Source organism: Tetrao urogallus (genome assembly GCF_951394365.1).
Source record: "Tetrao urogallus genome assembly, chromosome: 2".
NCBI lineage: Eukaryota > Metazoa > Chordata > Aves > Galliformes > Phasianidae > Tetrao > Tetrao urogallus.
The window spans coordinates 6255878-6276321 of NC_136814.1; the positions used below are offsets into that span (position 1 = coordinate 6255878).

At 40.2% G+C, this 20444-nt stretch overlaps 1 protein-coding gene across 1 annotated transcript; it reads left to right on the forward strand.

The window, feature by feature from the left end:
- Positions 1 to 1146: 1146 nt before the first annotated feature.
- On the forward strand, positions 1147 to 18659 carry PPP3R1 (protein phosphatase 3 regulatory subunit B, alpha; the record flags this gene model as incomplete). The annotated part of the gene is made up of 6 exons (XM_079532779.1): positions 1147 to 1200; positions 9662 to 9701; positions 15132 to 15308; positions 16454 to 16513; positions 17394 to 17578; positions 18612 to 18659. 6 exons carry the CDS (start codon positions 1147 to 1149, stop codon positions 18657 to 18659), a joined length of 564 nt encoding a protein of 187 aa, XP_079388905.1.
- Positions 18660 to 20444: the final 1785 nt, after the last annotated feature.

Here is a 20444-nt window from a genome sequence, read left to right on the forward strand (position 1 = left end):
TGTCCTTAGGAATTGGTTTATCTTAGGTGACAGCTTTTTTCTTGCAGACACCTTTAGTTTATCTGCAGCTGAGCAAATGCACTGTGGTGTGTGTATGGTACAGACTTGTGATTAAATCACATACTTCATTTTACCTTCAAGATCATGAAACCTTTTATTTCTTCTGAAAGCTCTACAGTTGTAACTGATTTCAGATTGGAAAGGCTATGGCATCAATTCATACAAATACGCATCACAGTTGCTGTCACAACTGGGCAGATTTTACAGCGTTGATCTTTGATCCTCAACGCTTCAAAACATTAAAATCTAAAACAAGTGGTTTTGTTCCGTTTGAGTACATGCACTTTTATTTCTGCCTTTCCTGTGATAGTAATTAAGTCAAAAGGCACACTGAAGATACTGAATTTTTATAACTGTGCCCCTGTTTCCTTTAGCTTTCCTGTCTGATAGAGGTTTTGGCAAGAGTAACTTTCTCTGATTTCACTTCTTGCTTCATTGGCTTAGGGCTTCCCTATGATGTCCTAGAATAGATATTTGACTGTGATGGCCTTAAGCCATTAATAACTCATTTTGGAGGAGACCCCTGAACAGCGTAGGCTTTAAATAAAGCATAGCCCAAGTGACTGGCCCGCTGCCAGCCAGAGGACAAGTGGCTTCCCTTAAAATGCCTGACAGAGCTCGGGCACAGCCCTGACTGCATTAGGTGGTGACTAAGGAGGGCTGGGCAGGCTCTGCCAGAGACATGTGCAGCCTTCCTCACCTCCTGCACCTTGGGCTGAGGGGCCGTGTGGTTCAGCCTGGTACTGACCAGGGCAGAAGCTTCTCAGGACTCATCACTTCTTCTGCTTCCAACAGATCTAATAAATGTATCCAAAATACCTTTTTCATAATATGTCTTTTTAAATGTGTCAGAGTGAGCTCAGACACTTTTTGCATACTTGCAAAGAACAACAATGCCAGGGTACTGTAACTGCTTTAGCCTGACTTGATCCCTGCAGTAATCCTCAATCCGGCAATCCCCTTTGCCTTGCTTCATTATCTCTGATGTCTGCAATTTAAATGTCATGCTCAAGAATTAGATATTTATCATTTTTGAGTTCCTTCAGTACTGAAGGACACCGAGTGCTCTCTTCAGAGGCAGGATTAATGAATGGAGGCTATTTAACAAACAACAGATTTACAACTCGAAATCTTCCAGAGGTAAGTTGAAACAAGCTGCATCTTTTTCTGCCAGTGTGCTTTTTTGACTACAAAGTGTTTGTAGACTTTCTTGACACTTGCTCTTGGTTAGCACTAGCATGAGCTGTAAGACCTGTCCCTTGCAAGCAGTCTTCCCCTTTGAGTTAAGAGGATGAAAACTGAGCACAGAAAGTTCAGTGGCTTTTCTCAATTCTGATAAACCTTCCAAGCAGCTGAACTGAAAGTGCTGGGTCAAGTAATAACGTGGCTATGAGAAATGATGGTTTACACTTGCTGGATGTACAGTTGGCCACAGCTTATGCTGAAGTCCTAGAATCAAGATTGTAGCAAAATATGGTGGTGGAATGGAAGAGTGTAGTGTAACTTTTTTCTTCTTTTTATAACATTTTATTTTCAAATGGAACTGATATAGTATTTCATATGACAAAACCTCTCGATTATATCCATCTCTTGTAGATTGGGGGAGGGAAAAGGTTGTTAGATTCTAAAGCACTGGATTGGTGAGTTAGTATCTGAGCCACTGGAAACGTTTATCAGCATTTTCCATAACTGTAGAGTCAGCATCTGAACATTTGTGTTAGTTGAATAAAAAACGAAGGAGAACATACTGCCTTTTCCTCAGCAGATTTAAAGTGAAAACATTAGCTCTTCTTTGCATTAAGATGGAAGAACAACATGATAGCAGTTCTTACTTTGTTTTTCTTTATTGTGGGATGCATGTGGCTTAGTGTCCTCAGCGTGAGAAGCTTCAAGAACTTGTGCTGCAGCCGAGTCAAAGAAGTTAAAATTGATAGAGAAATTCCTAAATGAAATAACTCTTGTAGTAGAATAAGATACAGAATACAGAATGCCTTTCTGTAACTTTTTCTTCTTCATGGACTTCTCCTAATGACCCACACTCATAATTTGGAAAACAAATGTATTGTAAAAGCAGTAACTTAAAAGCAAGTCACTGCTAAAGTCTAATCTTTGTGTTTTAGTGCTTAGGATACATCCTAAAATTAGGTTTTAAATCCATTCCTTGTCTCTGTATACCTAGAACACTCACGTAACATCTCATAGGATGTGCTAACTAAATACCAAGGTTTACAGTCAAAACATGAACATCGTAGATGATTTCTGTAGATGCTGTTTATGTTCAAAGGTCCAGGAGAAAAATATCTCCAGTTGCTGGAATTTGCACCTCATTTCTGCGTGAGTAAAGAAGAAAGGAACAAATGGTTCACGCTCCCATAAAAATCCTGTTTGTTTTGCTAACGTAATCTTACAAGATTTATTTGAGAAATATTCCATTCTGTTTCTTTCATGACTGCAGTTCTGTAAATTCAAGATTTAATGGCAACTCCAGATGTTGGAATTTTGTGAATAATATTTTTTTTCAATTTTAGTGGAAACTTTATCCAGAGAAGAGCAAGAGAGCGTAATTTTTAAGTAGCAGCTGAATGCCTCAGTCCTTTATTAGAGTCTGTGCTAGTAACCTGGTACCATTACTGCTGCTTTTATGGCTTTCTTCCTCAACCCTTCCTCTTGCCCCTCAAGTTTTTCTGTAGTTCCTTGGATACCTTTTGAGAATTTGTTGCTTGTGCTTCCTTGCTCTTTCGTTCCTGCTGTTGCTTACATGGATAACACTGAAGTGTAAGGTGGAGATCAGATTTGACATCCAAATTGCACAAGATAAATGAAGTGGTTCCCAGATTTCAGATGCTGTATTGGAATTTTGGACAGACAAGATGATGGTCATGAATATATATAGCTATATATGAATGAGTGGGACACAGGCAGAGCTGAAGATCTAAAAATACTAATTCATATGATGGCTTGGTAGGCTCAATAATCTTCTGAGTTGGATTCAGCTTGGAAGTAATGCACCTTAAACTTAGGTTGTACCCTCTTAGTTCTTTCTGTGGTCGGACTCTTTGAAATGTGGCTGAAAACTAGGGCTAGACAGTGCAGCAATTGAGTTGCTCCAACTTTTGTGCGCCTCGTTGAGCCATCTGAGTTCTTGGCTTCACTTAATCCTTTAGAATCACAGCGTCTAACTGACATGAGGGTGGTTGTGAGGACATCAGGGTGGATTTATTTCACTATGGGAGAAGTTTTGTGCTGGACAGCCTCAATTCTGAGGAGTGAGTGTTTGGGGAGTTGCAGTGGGTGTTGGATATAAGTCTGTGGGAAGCAAGTCCTTTCTATTTACTCAAAGCAAGTACTGTGAAGCAGTGCAAGAAGTTAACTTCTACATTTTGGCAGTTAGTCTGCACTATTATCAGCTCTTAATTTTAGTTTAGTCATTGTTTGCTGGTAACTATGCTGTGATATCCTTAAATAGAATTCTTTCCTTAGTGGCTGCAATGAAAAACTTAAAAGCAGCCTGATTGCCCTTTGAGTTAAACACAAATGCTGCGTTGCTAGTGATCTTATCTACGGTGACATCTTCACAAGTTTGCTTGTCATCATCAGTGAGGTGCTTTGTTTCAGTTCTTTGACCTTCATGGTATTACAGGCTGCTCTCTGGCTGTGACTCTACTTTTCTGGATTGAAGAATTTGTTTTAAAACCAACAACAAGGAAAACAAAAAAGCAAACAAAGAAAAACCTTGCAAGCCTTATGAGTTTGATTTCAAACAGCATATTCATGGTGCTTCTTGATCAGCACGGCTGGAGATGTTCTTGCTGCTTTTTTTCCAGTGGTGTGTCATTCCTGCATGACTTGCTGCAAGCCATATTTGTTGTGGTATCTACAGAAACTTTGGGCAGGTCTTTTATCTGTGCTCTGGTAAACTCCTTGTAGGTTTTAATTGCACCAGTAAGTCACGTATTAGAAGTACAAATTACAGTTGGTGAGATATTGGAATTTGTTTTTGACCATGCATTCAGAGAGTTGAGTATTAATGTGGCTCAAAGCCTCCTGGCCTTGCTCTGAAACCTGTCTAAACAAATGTTTAAGCAACTACGGATGTGTTTGTGTGGCATGTTCTATTTATGCAGAAGTTTTTGCAGCCTTCATAATAAATACTGTCCATAATTTAGCTTGCCAATTTCCCTGTTAATGAAGAATATGGAATGAACCTACGTAACAGCCAAAGCTCTCATAACTCATTAGTGATCACTTACCAAAACAAACAAGCAAAAAAACCCAACACCAAGCTGACAGTTCTTCAGTGTTAAACCTTTGGAAGCAGCAATGCATGGAAAACAAGATCTAAGGAAGAATTGTCTGCAACAGGTAATTTTACTAATTGTTAACTTTGGTGGTATGAAGAATGAGATAGAAACATTTTGCATGTTTGTGGAGGCTTTTTAAATGCTCACTGCAAGACTGCTGTCTTACCTTAGAACGTTTTTGTCCTTCTCTAGTTTTAGAAATGAATAGAAAACAGCTTTTTGTGTAGTTTGAGACTTGCAGTTGATTAACCTCTAATTCTGGCCCCCAGCTGGCATACTTTGGTTAACTGTTTCACTTGCATGTGGGTTTGTTCCTGTAGTGATTTACAAAGTGCAGGAACAAATGCAGTAGGTGCACTGTATGTCACGTTGACAGTGCCTCATGATGTGCCCATGCATCAAACACAAATGCAGAAACACTGCTGATGTTGCCTTTCTGGGGGAGGCTTTGGTACGTAGGAGTAGTAGCCAACTTCAGTATCAAGGCAGCGTGCACTTCTTAAGGCCATTTACAACAAGGATGAAGGATTTTGTTTGTACTTGCTGCAGAAGTTGTAGCAAATGCCAGACAAATATTCCTGTATGTACTTAACTCATTTTAAGAGCCTGCTCTTGGCACTGAATTAATCCACTGTCTGGTTGTGGAAATAAATAAAAAGCTTTGAGACAATCAAACTTTCATCTGCTCTAGGTGTAGTCACTCATGTATAACCTTTTGAGGACTAATTTGTGATGAGGCCTAAGCTGACATTTAAACACATTTAGGTCTGCTTTTCTAAGAGCAGAAAGCTACCTGAAGGTTGATGCTTAGATCTAAGCCTCTAACAGCTTATGAAGAGATATGCTGATAAGTAACATATATTAGCAAAATATACCTTCTAGATCTCTTTTACTATATGTAGAAGCTTTGCAGTTTAATGTCTTACTGTATACAAACTTTTTTGTATAAATAACTGCAGCTATGAAGTTCAGATTTTTAAATTTATGTGCAATTTTCATTTTGTTTTTTCCTGTGCAGAGCTCTCAGTAAGGGGAGACTTATCAAGATAGTTGCCTTTAGCCAGCCTGTCGTGTGTGAGCATGTACAGCACTGATCTCAAGCAGAAAGACTGAACAGTATTTGAAGTAACTGCTGAAGAAAGAAACCAAAACACGCTTTTTAATGGGTAACCTACAGAAGAAGAAAAGACTAAAAGCCATTAATAGGTTATCCCTAACCAGTAAAAAGGCACAGCTGCTGAAAGGAGGAAGATCAGTGAAGATTGTAATTACGAACAACACTTTGTTAAAGGAGCAACCTACTTGCCATGCAAACTTCTGAAATGACTGTTGTGGCATATTTTATCTCAAGTGAACTGATGTTTCTTCAGCATTCAGAATTTAGTTAGCCTTCCGTTACTAGACTCTGCACCATTCCTTCATTGGTAATTATTTCAGTCTAAAAGTCATGATCTTACTGCTGATTAACCAGGAAGTAACTTGTAGGGATCTTAGAGCACTGAAGAAAATCTCAGGACCATTAAAGAAGATAAGGCTATTCAAAATACCACTTATGTTTCAGCTGCTTGTTTTCAATCACGTAACTCAAAAGAAAAGAGTTGAATCCCAGCAGTACAGTAGCAATACCCAGATGCAGCTGAGAAAAGCGTGTTTTATACTGGGTGTAAGTGCCAAATAAATACGCTGCGGAGTGCTGATGTTACACAGGCTGCATTTCTTCAAGAAGCCATGTGTCACTCATTCCTGAAGATGCTAATGTGGTATACGTGAGAGGCTACTCACTTGTGAGAGGCATGCTAAATGTGGATCTGGCAGGAAATGCTCATATTATAATGATTTTTTTCAAAGTTGGCAATCTTAAAGTTTTGTCAGAACGTTGTTTCTCTGCACATATGTAAGTCATTTCTGCATCAGAGATGAAATATCATAGAATCATAGGATGGCCTGGGTTGAAAAGGAGCACAGTGCTCATCCAGTTTCAACCCCCTGCTATGCGCAGGGTCACCAACCAGCAGCCCAGACTCCTGAGCCACATCCAGCCTGGCCTTGAATGCCTGCAGGGATGGGGCATCCACAGCCTCCTTGGGCAACCTGTTCCAGTGCATCACCACCCTCTGTGTGAAAAACTTCCTCCTCATATCCAACCTAAAGCTCCCCTGTCTCATGTAAGACTATTCCCTCTTGTCCTATCACTATCCACCCTCGTAAACAGCCACCCCCCCTCCTGGTTACATGCTCCCTCCAAATAGCTGATTTTGAGATTTTGTAGTAACTTTCCTTTTTATAACTGAGTACCATTATTTTAAAACTATAAACTCAATGTTTATTCCTTTGAATAAGGTTTATAATTAAAATTCTTGGGTGGTAACTGTCATGTTAATACATGCAATCAGAGTGATACTTTCCAACACAGTTCCCAGTACTACCTGATGTTAAATCTTTTTGCACTGAAACTGTACCCGTGACAGTATGCACCCAGTCTTTTCTTAAAAGGCTTATTTGATCCTTTGTGAAAAGCTCCCAATACCAAATCATTAAACCTCCATCTATGAGGAACGAGTCTTTGAGATATGGGAACACATTTGTGTATACCCAGGTCATAGGTGTGCAAACAGAAGTCTAAACCTTGTTATGAGTAGGGCATGAGTAGCTCGCACCTTTCTTCTTGCCAAAAAGAGAAATGAAAGATGAAGAAAATGCTTTAGAAAGTCCTGAGGAAATGAACGCTCAGCCCATCCAAAACAGGTAACTGCTTGTTTAAATACCCCATTTAAGTATAACTTAACAAATACTGAATAGACAGTAACTCTTGTACTGTCACTTACTAGATTTTCTTGGGTTTTTTTGCAGGGATTGCTGTTCCAGTCCTGGATAGGTAAGTATTCCTAGCATTTCTCATTAGCATTAACAGTTGTACAATCAATGAATATACAGATAATATCTTATATCCAGGAGTTTGGCTGATGTAGTTATTATACTAGAGTAGGAAAGAACGACATTCATCCTATCCTGGGCTCTCATGGTAAACTCCAGTGAAGTGGATCTCCAGAAGAGATCCTTCCTCGCTGGCAGTCAGCTCTTAAATGGGTCTAGGAGAGGTGCAGCCAGGCTCTACCCCTTCCTGCAGCACAGCTGAATTGCCTTCACCTGTGCTTTGTGGCTCATTGCTCGCCTCAGGTGATCAATCGGAGGTTCAGGCCGTGATTCAGCCCCATACAACATTTCACAGAAAAACTAAGCTGAAGTTTATTCACTTTTTCTTCTACTCTCCAAATATTTTTGTGGACAGCTTCACGGAGCTAGCTTGGTAATGGCTTAGCATTGTGCATATCTAGATGCTCAGTAAGAGTGTTGATAAATGTTGCACTTAGTTCATTAGCTGAAGAAAATTATTCCTGTTTCCTTCTCAATTTTCAGAAGCATTTTATGCTTCTTTAGCTAGATTGAATTCAGTGGCCTGTGTTAGAAATCAGCTTTGTCCCAACATCTCACCAAGTACATAAGTGCTGAGAATGGTCTTTTAATACAGTTTTAATTGTATATTTGTCTGTGTATAAGTGCACTGGTTTTAATTCAACTTTCTCCTTTAATTTGCAGCTTTCCAGCCTGGTGTTTTTCTTGCCTCTTCATGACCTCGTGTCTTAAGAGCAGCCTAGCTGGATCCCCTGGTTCCTGTTTCTTCCTGTTTCAAAATTCTGCTCTCCCCACGTTTTACATCCCATACCTTATGCCATATACACACACTGGGCTTGTGCTGCTTTTTTTAGTCTTTACTGTTTTTTCTGAGACTTTGGTTGGGTTCCGTCCAAGATTCTCCACTTGACACTGTTCTCCTCAATCCCCAGCCACAGTGAAGGTTTCTCCTGTTGAATATGTCAGTCATGGTTTTTAGGCTTCAGGGAGACTGTCTGTTTTTTTTCTGCTATTTGACTCATTGTAAGAAGAGTTTGAGGAAAAAGTTACAGTTCTTTTTGTTGCTCTTCTCATAAAGCAAGTGTGGTAACTTTTTTAAAGAGAACTTGTGGGTTGTTAGCGGGGGGGAGCTGATAAGAATCGTGAACATATTTATCTTCTGCATGTAAAGAAGAAAGTGAACCAAACACACACACACACACACACACACACACACACACACACACACCCCAACACTTCTCAGATGTGCTTAAATTCATGAGATGTTTGTTCTGCCCCTTTCTATCCTTATTAGGAAATGCAGTCGCATGCTTCCAGGCTAAATGTCCTTCTTTTTTCTTCTGTCAAGTGATTTCTATTTGTGTGCAATTTGCATAATTCTGAGGACTTTTTCTGTGCCAGTGCTCAGCTGTGGAATCCCTTACGCTCCACACCATAAGAGGGCCTCTTATGAACAGAACATGTTACAGACTCAACTATGGTTTTTCTTCTGTAAAACACTCACAGATATCTTTGAGGAGGTTTGGCTGTGAATGTCTTCAGTTGTGTGGTCACTTCTTTGCTAACTGAATCTAAATAAATCCGAAGTGTTTGTGTGTGTGTTGCCCTCTGGTCAAAGTAGGGCATTTGAGGAATAATACCAGCTTTCGTATCTAGTCTTTGGAGTTCATGTTGTAGCAGTTGCAGATCTCCCTTAAGTTCCACATGTGTCCGTATGGTTTGTGTGAGTTCAAAGACTGCACCCTCGTAGCTGCTGTTTCCCTTGCTGTGGTTACTGGGATGCAACATGGATTTAAAATCTTAACTTCTCGTTCAGCTACAATGCAGGAGCATATTAAGACAGCACTTTGAGCTACGGTGTGAATTTCTGGATGTGTAAACCACTCTTTCCTATCGTTCTTCCTGTGTGAAACTGTGAAACCTTTGGGGAATGGGAGGACATGCTGGGGTTTTCTTTGCTTGTTAAGTAAAGTTTTGTATGTCCTTGCTTTTAAAACAAAATGGTAAAGCAGCTTGTGTGCACATGTGAAGTCTTGAAATTAACTTAAATCCTATTTTACCTTGAAAAGAAGCATTTGTGTAATTTATAAATACTTGGTGACTTCTGTTTTTGTTTTTGCAATACTGGATTGATATTATGAATCCATATCATGTGGCTGCCTGATATTTCCATGGGAATTCTCATCAGAGGGGACCTCTTTGTGGTTTTATATTACTTTGTGTACTTCAGTAACAGAACTTTCCAAGTAAAATACTGTAGTAGGTTGTTGGGTAATTAAATTACTGGATACACTGTATTGTCTGAGATCTTTACAATGCTGAAACTTAAAATAATTGCTCTGAGTTAGCCTGGGAATAATTGCCTTTGTTGTTTTTTTGTGTTGCAGGGAAATGAGGCAAGCTACCCTTTGGAAATGTGCTCGCACTGTAAGTTTTTTAATGACTGTTATACTGATAGAGGTTAATCGTATTTGGAGATAGCATACAGCTTTCCACAAATCTACTGAATTTGCTGCTTGAAAAGTTACTCAGTTCATATAATAACAACAACAACAAAAAAGTGAAAGATTGTCCTTGAAAAATGTAGGCTTTTCCTGTTGGGTTAATTTTTATTCTGCAGATTTTCCATAAAAGCTATCAGAAGTCTGCTTCATGTTTCTTTGTCTATGCAGTGCAGTGTTATAACTTAGTAAAGCAGTCAGGCTTCTCTCTCAGTCCTAATGGCAGTTCCTCAGGGATAAGGAACAGCTTGTGGAGCAGGATGTGCTATCTCAGGAGCTAAGTATATTGCCCAAGCTGTCTTGGCACCCTGGCAGAAAAGAGAAGTCTGGAAGAGAATTTTTCTTCCCCATCTCCTTCCTGTGTTTGCTTGCAGCAGGCACGTAGGTGAGAAGCCAGCAAGTTCCACTAAGTTGGTGTTACTTGGCCATGTGAGCATAAAATTGTCCTATCTCATGCATTTAGGCTATGCTATGAAAATATTGACCTATTTCTTGCTTAAAACCAACCCAAGAAAGCATTGTCTTGTGAAGTGTCCCTGTGATATTATGCTGGATGTGCTTATTTGTAACTGTCTCTTTTTTTTTCCCTTGGGCATTTTCCTTAGCACTGAATCATGCATAGAGCTGTGCATGTGTGCACTGCTAACTGAAGTGACCATTCTTCTTAAGTTCTTGCTTTTGAACAGGATAGCCAAAATAGGGGCTGCCTTCTTGACTGCTTTGACAGCGCTGGTCTGCAGTGCTCATCAGCTGCCCAACAGCAACACAGAAGTTAAATGCAGAGGGATCTTTTCCTTAATGTTTTTCAGAGAACTCAGGCTTTTACTAGTGATTGGCAAGTCCTCTATGCCACATGAGGTAGTTATCAGCTAGCAAAGACCTACCTGTGAGAAGCATCTTACACCCTTCAGTAAAGCATTACATTGCTGCCTTATGCTCTCAATATGTGTTGTTAAATTTGGGTATGTGGGTAGATTTTCATAGTCAGTGAAGACATGAGCAGCCTTTTTCTAAATCATACACGTGTGTTCTTATGCTGCTGCACCCCTGGTCAGATTTTCCTTAGGGACGAGTTGGTGTCTGATAGTTCTATTCACTAGCTGTATCTCTGCCTGAGTTGTAAGCAGCAGGTTGGTATTCTAAACTTCTGATGCTAGGACAAGCTGTTCTTATTTGCAGCAGCTATGAACATGAGGGTTCATTACTGAGTTTGTTTGCCCCTTTTTATTGCAGAGAAGAAAAGCTATAAGGAAGATGTAGTTATCATAGATGCCTCTTTTCTTGATTGTGGCTGGTCACTGGGACAGTTGCACTGCGTGCCTGAATAACAAGGAGGATGTCAGGGTTTTGGGGTGGCCCAGGGCTGCTCCTGCAGCACATCTGTGAGTGACTCCGTTAGGAAGGCATTCACCCTGTTCTTCAGATGCTGTGTGTACGTGCTGCTTCCAAGCAGCTGTCAGCTGACGAGATGAAAACGTTTCGGGGAAGACCAGAAGGTGTTTTCAAAGATCACTTGATAAAGATTTTGAATGGTTAGACTTGATTGTTAGGTGCCTGGTAGTTAGCAGTAACACATCTGTGCTGTCTGCACTGGTGGTGTTTGGTCGTAGCCCTCCCAGCACTGCACTGACTGCTATCTCAGTGTCTGATTTTATAAGGATATTTTTGTTTTAAGATCTGACATTACAGAAAGCAAATTCGGGACATTACCTATGGGAAGCACACCATTAACTAGTCACAAGTATTTCTTTAACTCTGCCTTTCATTATAGAACTTATATTTTTTTCAGTGTGAATAAGCATTATCAATTTCCCTAAAATACAGATTTTTTTCCCTCAGCTGTGTTGTTTGAGCGCATGGCAAAAAAGAATTGATGTTAGCCAAACTGTGGAAAACATAAGGAAAATTTACCATAGCAAAAAGCTGCAAAGAAGACCATGTTTTATACCTATATTTTGGTTCTAGGTAAAGGAGACTCGTATCTTTTCTAAGTTAGGAAATTGTAATTGACACATCTGAAGTCATGAAAAGGATTAGACCAGCTGTGTGTAAGCATATACAAGACAAGTGGCTGAATGTGTCCTCAAGGGCGTCATCTTTTTGAAATGTGATCCCCAAGACTGACATGGCAGCCTTGGTTGCTACTCTGAAACATTATATTCATGCAGCAGAGCGGGCTGTGGAGAGACCTTCAGCTCAAGCTCTCGCCTCTATTTTATTCTGAGACCTCTGCAGTCCATTCTTATGGAAAATGGGTGTTCTATCTAGAAATGTAACATTTCAGAGCATGTTTTCTTTACCAGAGGTTATTTTTTTTCTGTTGCCTTGATATCCTTGCTCGTACAGCTGTTTTTTTAAGCACAGGCTGGGCTTTCAGTGACCACATTTACTGGTCTGTTTTTGGTTCGCTACAGCTTTGAGCCAGTATTTTAATAAGGTCTGCAAAGCTAATCTTTGAAATACATGTTTGGACATTTAGATAAACACACTTCAGAACTGCTCAGTGCTGAGATGTGCAGTTTTTCTGAGGTCAGTACCCTGTGCAGGAGCCTCTGTAAGTATTGTGTAGTCAGCAACAATGGAGGGATGGCACATCTGAATATGAGAGCAATTAGAGATCTGTATTCTTAAGGTATTCTTTTACTTGCAGCTTTCACTTGCTAGCAATCTGACCATGCGTGTGCTCTTTTACTTTCACTAAAAAACCAACTTTTGTTTTTAAAGCAGGGTATGTTGCACCTGAGATTTGCTTTTAGTGAAGCTTTAGGAGTTGCCAACTCTTTATAATACTGCCTGAGCATCAGCAATGTGAGTTACAGCTTGAAACAAACTTTCAAAAAGAAACACACATGCACAGGGGTGAATCATCGTCCCCAAGGTTCGGTGTTAGGGAGAAGGGTTACATTCAGTGTAGGTGTGAACATAGGAGTGAGCGAGCAGCTGAAAGATAAAGCTGCTGTGCTGAAATGGAGCTGCACAGTCATTGTGTGCTGGTCTGTGGAAGCGTGTAGTTGTTGCACTTCAACCTATTCGTCACATTTCTGAATGCATGCAGATGGGTTCAGGATAAGAAGCAGGTCTGGTTGGCTTTGGAATCTTCATGCTAAGATATAAGAGTCATTTGAAAATACTCTTGTTTAGTTACAAGGTGTGAAAAGAATTCAGAATTGATTATGAAACAGACATAAATAATGTTATGCTTTAAAGTAGAATTATTTGATGTTTTTAGCAAACTGCCAGCAAAGCCCTTTCAAGAAAATGGCTTAGCAGGTATTATTTCTGCCTGTTAGTCCTTCTGTAAGGCATGGTAAGCTGATGGGATGCCTGGCTGCTTGCAAGTAGAGGAAACGCAGCAGAGCCTTACATCAGCTGGGGAGCAGAGCACAAAAAAGGCAAAGTTGAGCATGAGGTTAGAGGAAGGCTCGCTGCACCACAGCTCAAGGGAGCTCAGATCACTGCGATGAGTCACAGGCAAGTTCTGCCTCAAGTGATGTAAATGAAGCCTGGTCCTCCTTATTTTGCTCAGTGATTGTATCACCCTGTTTACACTATCATGGACTTGGACCTCTTTGGATTGCCCAGTGTTTTCTTCTGTGTCCTGAGCACCTGAGCTTGAGTGTTGTAGAATGCTGCCTACTGCTGCCACCATCAGTCCTTCTGGTTCAAATACCTGCGCTGTATCTGCATTATCTGTGCCTTGCAGCTTCAGGGTGTTTGTGTGAGCATCAGCCTGTAAGGAGATGTAACAGAAGGAAAGAAATATTTGCTTATTTATTGATGGATTTTTTCAGTCTCTGATAATTGAAGTCAGTTCTTGGTGATTGCTGTGTGAAGTTTTTAGGAAGTCAGCCTTCTGCTAAATACTGAAGGAAAAGCAGCCTGGTACGGAGGGAACACACAGGTGATGATTGGTGTGTGTGTGTGCATCTATAGAGGAAATCTGAACAAAAAATTATTGGATAGTATTGGCATTTGCTCCTATACATATCTGTTGGATTATTTTTTTTCCTTAAAAGCCAAGGAAACAAAGTCCTTCAGTAGCTCAGCAGGAGAGAACTGTCACAGCTGATGACTGAATTGAAGGGAGAAAGGACAGACAAAAACTCTTCATGTTTCAAATAAGTCATATGGTGAATGAATGTAGCCCTTTGTTTATTACTTACTGATTTTATTTTGAAAGCTATTTTACGAAAACAAAAAGTCACTGAAATAGGACTGTATGCTTTTTAATTCCAACTGTTTAAGAAGGTACCCAATATCTTCCCTTCTTCGAGAAAAAAATCCTTCTGATTATCACCCTCAAAATCAAAGTAGTAGTGCTTTTTCTCTTAAGCACTGCAGTTCTGTAACTTTGTGTTCAATCAGTTGTGCATTTGCAGTTAACTTTTACCTGTGGTTCTTATGACCATCTTTTTTCAGTGCAGAGCCACTTGTTGGCATTGTGTGCTGTGAGTCGGTCTCTGCTGAATGTCCCAACAAAGTGTGCTTGTTGAGTTCATATTTGTAGGTCCTGTTACAGCTACAGACCAGCTTAAGGTAAAATACATTCCTAGCTTGCTTTCTTTGCACAGCTTAGGGAGACCTTCTCTGGCTTTTGGAGCAGCTCAGTGTGAAGGCAGAATCGCTTCAGTCTGTGTTGAGCGTAATAAGAGAGTGCAAAGCTGTAGCAGTGTGGGGCTGACTGTATATGTGCTCGTGAGCTCAGCTTAGAGTGTGCTCAGGACTTGCTGCAGGCTTCACTTTCAGTCATTGCTTATATAGTTTTGAGGACTGTGAACTGTTTTGATTTTCTCCAGTGGAATTACAGAACTATAAAGCATTTGAGGTTGCTTAGGAAGCTAGTCTTCCAATTCTAGTCACTGCTATCTTTTCCATAAAGATTGGAAGTGAGATTTCACTGGTCTGCCAAGAGAGGGTCAGTGCATTATATACATCATAGGTAATAGCTTCTGTTTGCTCTTCAGTGTTTGTATGTCAGTCCAGTGTAAGCATAATGCTAGCTCCTAAGAAAATTTGGGTTCTCTTTCTTAATTTCTTCATACCTGGCACTCCTAAGAGCCGCCCGCCTCAGAATGAGCTAAGTACTGCAATCCTTCAGAATGCTTTGTCAGCACGTGGCATTAGTGAGTCACAGGGCTGACTGTGCTATGGCTGCTGCAGGGAGGAAAAAAGGTAAGTTCTGATTCAAATGAGAAGCTTGTATTTGTCTTCAGAGATTGAGATTGTCTTCATAACCTTCCATGCAAACAGTAAGTAGTTGTAACGCTGTAGGAGGGATACTGGTAGAGAGCAGTTTAACTGCCAGAGGGGTTACTGGGAAGCCTTACTGAGAATAGGTGGTTTTTTTTCCTTTCAGTTGATGCTGATGAGATTAAACGGCTAGGAAAGAGATTTAAGAAGCTTGATTTGGACAACTCTGGTTCCTTGAGTGTGGAAGAGTTCATGTCTTTACCTGAATTGCAACAGAACCCGTTGGTACAGCGAGTAATAGATATATTTGACACAGACGGCAATGGAGAGGTGGACTTCAAAGGTAAGATGCAATGCTTTGTGAAAAGTGGGGGCATTTTATCAGAATTCCTGGAGCCTTGGAACCAGATGTACATTCAGTAGAAAAAGGATGGGCGAAAACAACTTGTTAATTAGAATAAGAAAATAATTCCATGAGGAATTAATACCTCGAGTGTCAGCACAACTGTGCAAGTCAGCGAGATTCTTTAGCGTGCCTGGGCAGCTCCTGCTCAAAATGCTGCTCAAAAGGACAGTGTCTTCAGTAACACAGCTTTCTGGGTTGTTCTGCTTAATGAGTACCATTCAGTGACTCTTTGAATGCACTCATTCAGACTTGCAGTTGTGATGCTAGCTAAAGTATATTCTTGGGCTGAGGAAACGATGAACAAGTGGGCTAGATGGTATGCGGTGTGTCTGTGCACAAGTTGTACTTGTAAACCTGCTCTGAGATCTTCTGAACTATTTTCAGAACAGTTCTCTGAATTGTGAGAGGTCCACATTTTTCTGTGGACATCTCCTTCATGGGAGTTGTCTTTCTAATGGTTTTAGACAGACATTTCAAATGGAAAACAAATGTTTTCACTTTAAGTCAAAGAATGTATCTTAAATATTTCTTTAAATAGATTAGCAGGTCAGAAGTCCTCACTTGTACTTTGTTAACAGCCTCTGACTCTCAGAGGTGGCAACATCCATTTGAGCTAATACAGATCTCTCTTACAGCTCATCACTAGAAAAGGTTGCTCATGGTTTTTTTTGCTTTTATTTGGACAGTGTTAATAAATCTCATTTTTATTAACAGAGCTGACTTCTGAAATGTTAATGAATATGGAAAAAGCTGCTAAAGCCAGAGAGTTGGACTTTACAAACCCACTCATACTTCTCTAGGGAGAATTACAGAGTATCTGAAACATTGACTTCTTGTGGCTTTTTCCTTTGTATCCAAGTGCTGTGTGGTGTTGTCCAAAATTCCCATGTGAATAAGAGGCAGTGAGGAAAGATCATGCTATGCTGTGTGTGATGGTGAGCTGTGATTAAAGGAATTACCAAGAGCTGCTTCTCTTGGATGGGAGCAGGGAGCTGTCAGTATCAGTTCTGCATAGTGAAGTTTTCTGTGGTTTATTTAAAAATACACTGTTTTTTAAAATTACTTTCTGTACTGTATTTTAGAATTTATAGAAGGAGTCTCCCAGTTCAGTGTCAAAGGAGATAAGGAACAGAAATTGAGGTGTAAGTATTTCGACTTCATTTTTCCTAAACAAAACTTGACTCCTCCAAAATATACTCTTGTTTGGTAACACTAAAACAACAGCAAGGCTGGCGTCATCTTCATAGTGGTAAACCATTGTGGTGGTTGGGGAGTTTTTGATCACTTCATTAGTATGAAGCATTTGGCAGCACTCTTTTCTGCAGGGAGAGCTCAGGAGGTTGAGTATCTTCAGTTGCTTCCCATATAAAAAAAAAAAAAAGTCAAAAACATTTAAGGATACTTAATTCACAGACCTGTTAACAGTGTGTTGTACTTCACAGGAGCTTAAAAATACGATGGATTTCTGGTAGTTTGGTACAACAGCACTGTGCTCATCTTGTTTGAGAACTGCATCTCAGGAACTCGTGACCCAGCCTTTGGTGTGAGGAGGGGATGGGTTCAGTCATGGGTGCAGCCTGCAGTGCAGGGACACAATATAAGTTTAGGAAAGAAATTTGCTATATCAAAATGCTGAAAACAGATGCAGTCTTACATGAAATAGTTTGCAGCAAAATAACCAGGTGAGGTTTTGATTCATCTGTTGTAATTTTTGTCTCCCTTGCAAATGGACCTGGGTACCTGGGCACTTTAATTGGGACAGTGAGGATTTGCCAGTTTAGTGTTGATAGAGTCCTATTACTAAAAGAGTCTTAACTTAACACTTCTGAGCTATTTTCCTCCAAGCTCTCTAGCAGTCCCATTCACTGTATAGTTTTTGGTGTTCTGTGGTTTTCAGGAAGCTCACACTCACTTAAAATGCAGTGTTTTTCCCTCAGTTGGTGTATTGCTGAATGCGTATCGCTCTCCTCTGACCTCATTTGTTGCTGAAAGTTTTTTTCCATGTCTGTTTTACTTCTGCAGTTGCTTTCCGCATCTACGATATGGACAAAGATGGTTACATCTCAAATGGTGAGCTCTTCCAGGTGCTGAAGATGATGGTGGGGAACAATCTCAAAGACACTCAGTTACAGCAAATTGTAGATAAAACCATAATTAATGCAGATAAGGACGGTGATGGAAGAATATCCTTTGAAGAATTCTGTGCTGTAAGTAACCTCTCAGGAAAACTCAGTTTGGTATGGTGGACTGAACACAAGAGCAGACCTTAACACTTTTTAATACAGAGATGCATGCTAGCTTGCTATGAGGATGTATGTTGGATTCCAGTCTTCGTGCTGGTGAAGAAAAAAGCAGCTTTAAAGATAACTTGCAATTTACTGGCTTTTCACAGGAGGTTGGATTTACCTGTTTTCAATGATAAAAAAGAAACAGAGCTTTCAATTGTTCTCACAGTCTCCAGCTGCTTAACAGAATAGACTGAGTGAAAAAATCAAGAACAGTGGGCAAGCATACTCAGCCTGCTGAGTGAAGAAATGCTTCAAGTTACCTGGAAACTGTAAGAACAGTGTTTTATAGCAGGTGTCTCTTTAAAACACTTCTCTCAGAGGTGGTAGCTGGAGCGTTCCGCAGGGGTTAACCTCAGGTTAATCTCCCCGTCTCTAAAGTAGGTGCCTGCTCCAAATCACCCCTTAGAAAGGTTTATCTTTCTGCAGGGAGAGAGCCTGGGGAGATTATCACCCTCTGCAGAAGGCAGGGATTGTACAAAGGCCAGGATGGTGGGATTTGTGTCACTTATGGGGAGAGTAACGGCAGAGTTCTGCTCTTGAAGGACGAGCAGGCGCATCCTGAGACTGGTGAATGCCGCTTTGCTAGGGCTCCTAACTTCCCCTTTCAAAGATGCACTGCTTTAAATGCTGTTCTAGAAGACGGCATTTCAGCCAAGCTGTGGAAACACGATACAAAGTCAGGACAGGAGGTGAGGAGGAGAGAAACCAAAGTGGTGTCAGCTGCAGTGTTCTGCCGGGCCGATGGTGTGCCTGGTGCCTGTGTAATTACGTTGGGTGACACCGAATTTGTCTGCATTGCACACTGCTCTTGGGAAACGTGGATAAGACTGGAGAGGGTATGGAAGTATAGTGAGTGCAGTAGGCACAGATATGTCTTCTGAATGCAGCGTGCACTTTCTGTCTTGCTGACTTTCCCTTCTGACTTGCTTACAAGTGCTTGTTTTTCTCCCAGGTCGTAGGAGGCCTAGATATCCACAAAAAGATGGTGGTAGATGTGTGACTCTGTAGGGCACCACCCAACACTTTTGCTTTCTTCTCCATCTCTGAAGATCTGCTCAAGACGTCCAGCAATGCTCTCTGTGTATTTAAATGGAAGTATTTTTCTCTGTGAAGCCACATTTTCCAACATGAGCCTCGTGAAGCCAACTAAGTGTTATTGAACTTTGATTCTCTCAATAACTCGGTGTAGCACTTTAAAGTCTGAAGGACAGCAAAGATGGAAAGAGCATATCAGTGTGGTGGAGAAAGGGAAGGGGTTGGCTTTTTAATTTATTTTTCTTCATCTTTTATAACAAGGAAATATCTATCTATATATATATATGTGTGTGTGTATTTATATATAGATATATATGTAGCTTTCTATATGTAGTAGCTAGGTGGGCTTTAATTTAATATACTTGATTCAGAAACGAAACTAGAGTACAAAGTGCCAAGCAGAATATTAACAGTTCAATATATGGATATACATCCTTACTTTTATTTCACACAGTTTTATATATATAGTAGAAGAATGTAAAATTTTAACTGGGTGTTAGGTCAACTCTTCTCCTTTTCCTGTGACTGTTCAGATGTTTCTATATATTGACTGGCTGACAAAGCATCGCTTCTGATTAATTTACCTTAATGACATGTTTTGTAACACAGGAGACTAAGTTTATTTATACCTGTTAATATATTACCAGGGACTGTGTCTCTTTGCTAAATAACTCAGTACAGTTCTACTTAATATAGTTCAATGCTACTGCCAAGAACCAGCCCTCGTGTGCAAATAGTGCAGAACGCTTCGATGGCCACTAGATTTTGTCACCTAGCGACTGGGGGTGGTCACAGCTGTCCCAAGTTTATGCTCACCTGCTGTTTTGGAGTCATTTTAGACACGGCTGCTCAAGGTGTTAGACACATTGATTTGCTCTTGTGCTTACCTTAATGAAATTAGGGTCTGTGTAACTGCAGGATCCCCATCTACTTACTTTATACAGGACGTAGATTATAAAGCATTTTTGCCACTTAAATTCTCTTGTTTCAGCTGTGATAGTTTCCCCTCTGCATTTAAAGAACATTACAGGTAGCATAAATAACTGGTAATATTTTATATATATATATATATATTTATATATATATGTATGTATATGGGATTCATATGGGCGAAAATCTTGTTAAGCTATGCCACAGAGGAGGAAAACTTCACGCTCTCTAAATTGATACCTCTTGCAGTTCTCCGGTCCTTTGCCTGGAGAATTTTTTCTTTTCTAGACTTGTCCATATCATAATTTGTAACGGAGGGTAACTTGATGTATTTGTGTGACATAAAAGTAGCGAGCCATGTTTTACAACTTTATATCATCCCTTCCCTTTTCTGCAATGGTACTATTGGCTGGAAGAAAAACATTTGCTAGATTTTTTAGGACAGTACATCTTTCCTGTATAGTAGTTTTTCTATTAAAAAAGAATTGTTTTATAATCAGCATTGGAAAGTGCAGGTTGTCTGAATCTACTTCTATCGAGCACCTGTCTGCCATAGCTGTTCCTTCGACTGAGTGCTGCACATCCATGGGCTCTGTCTGTGAGAGAAATCCAGGTGCTTGGTGTCCTTGCATGACATGAAGTTTTGCATGTAGATCGATTTGAAATGTTCCTCTTGTTTACATAATTTGCATAATTTAAACGATAATGTTGCCAAACTTTGGTAAATGTTAATGTTCAAAACAAAAATCTCCACTACGTGTAACTTTCTTCCTCTGGATCAGTACGTGGCTTATAATCCCAGCCAGTGGTTGTATCTGTT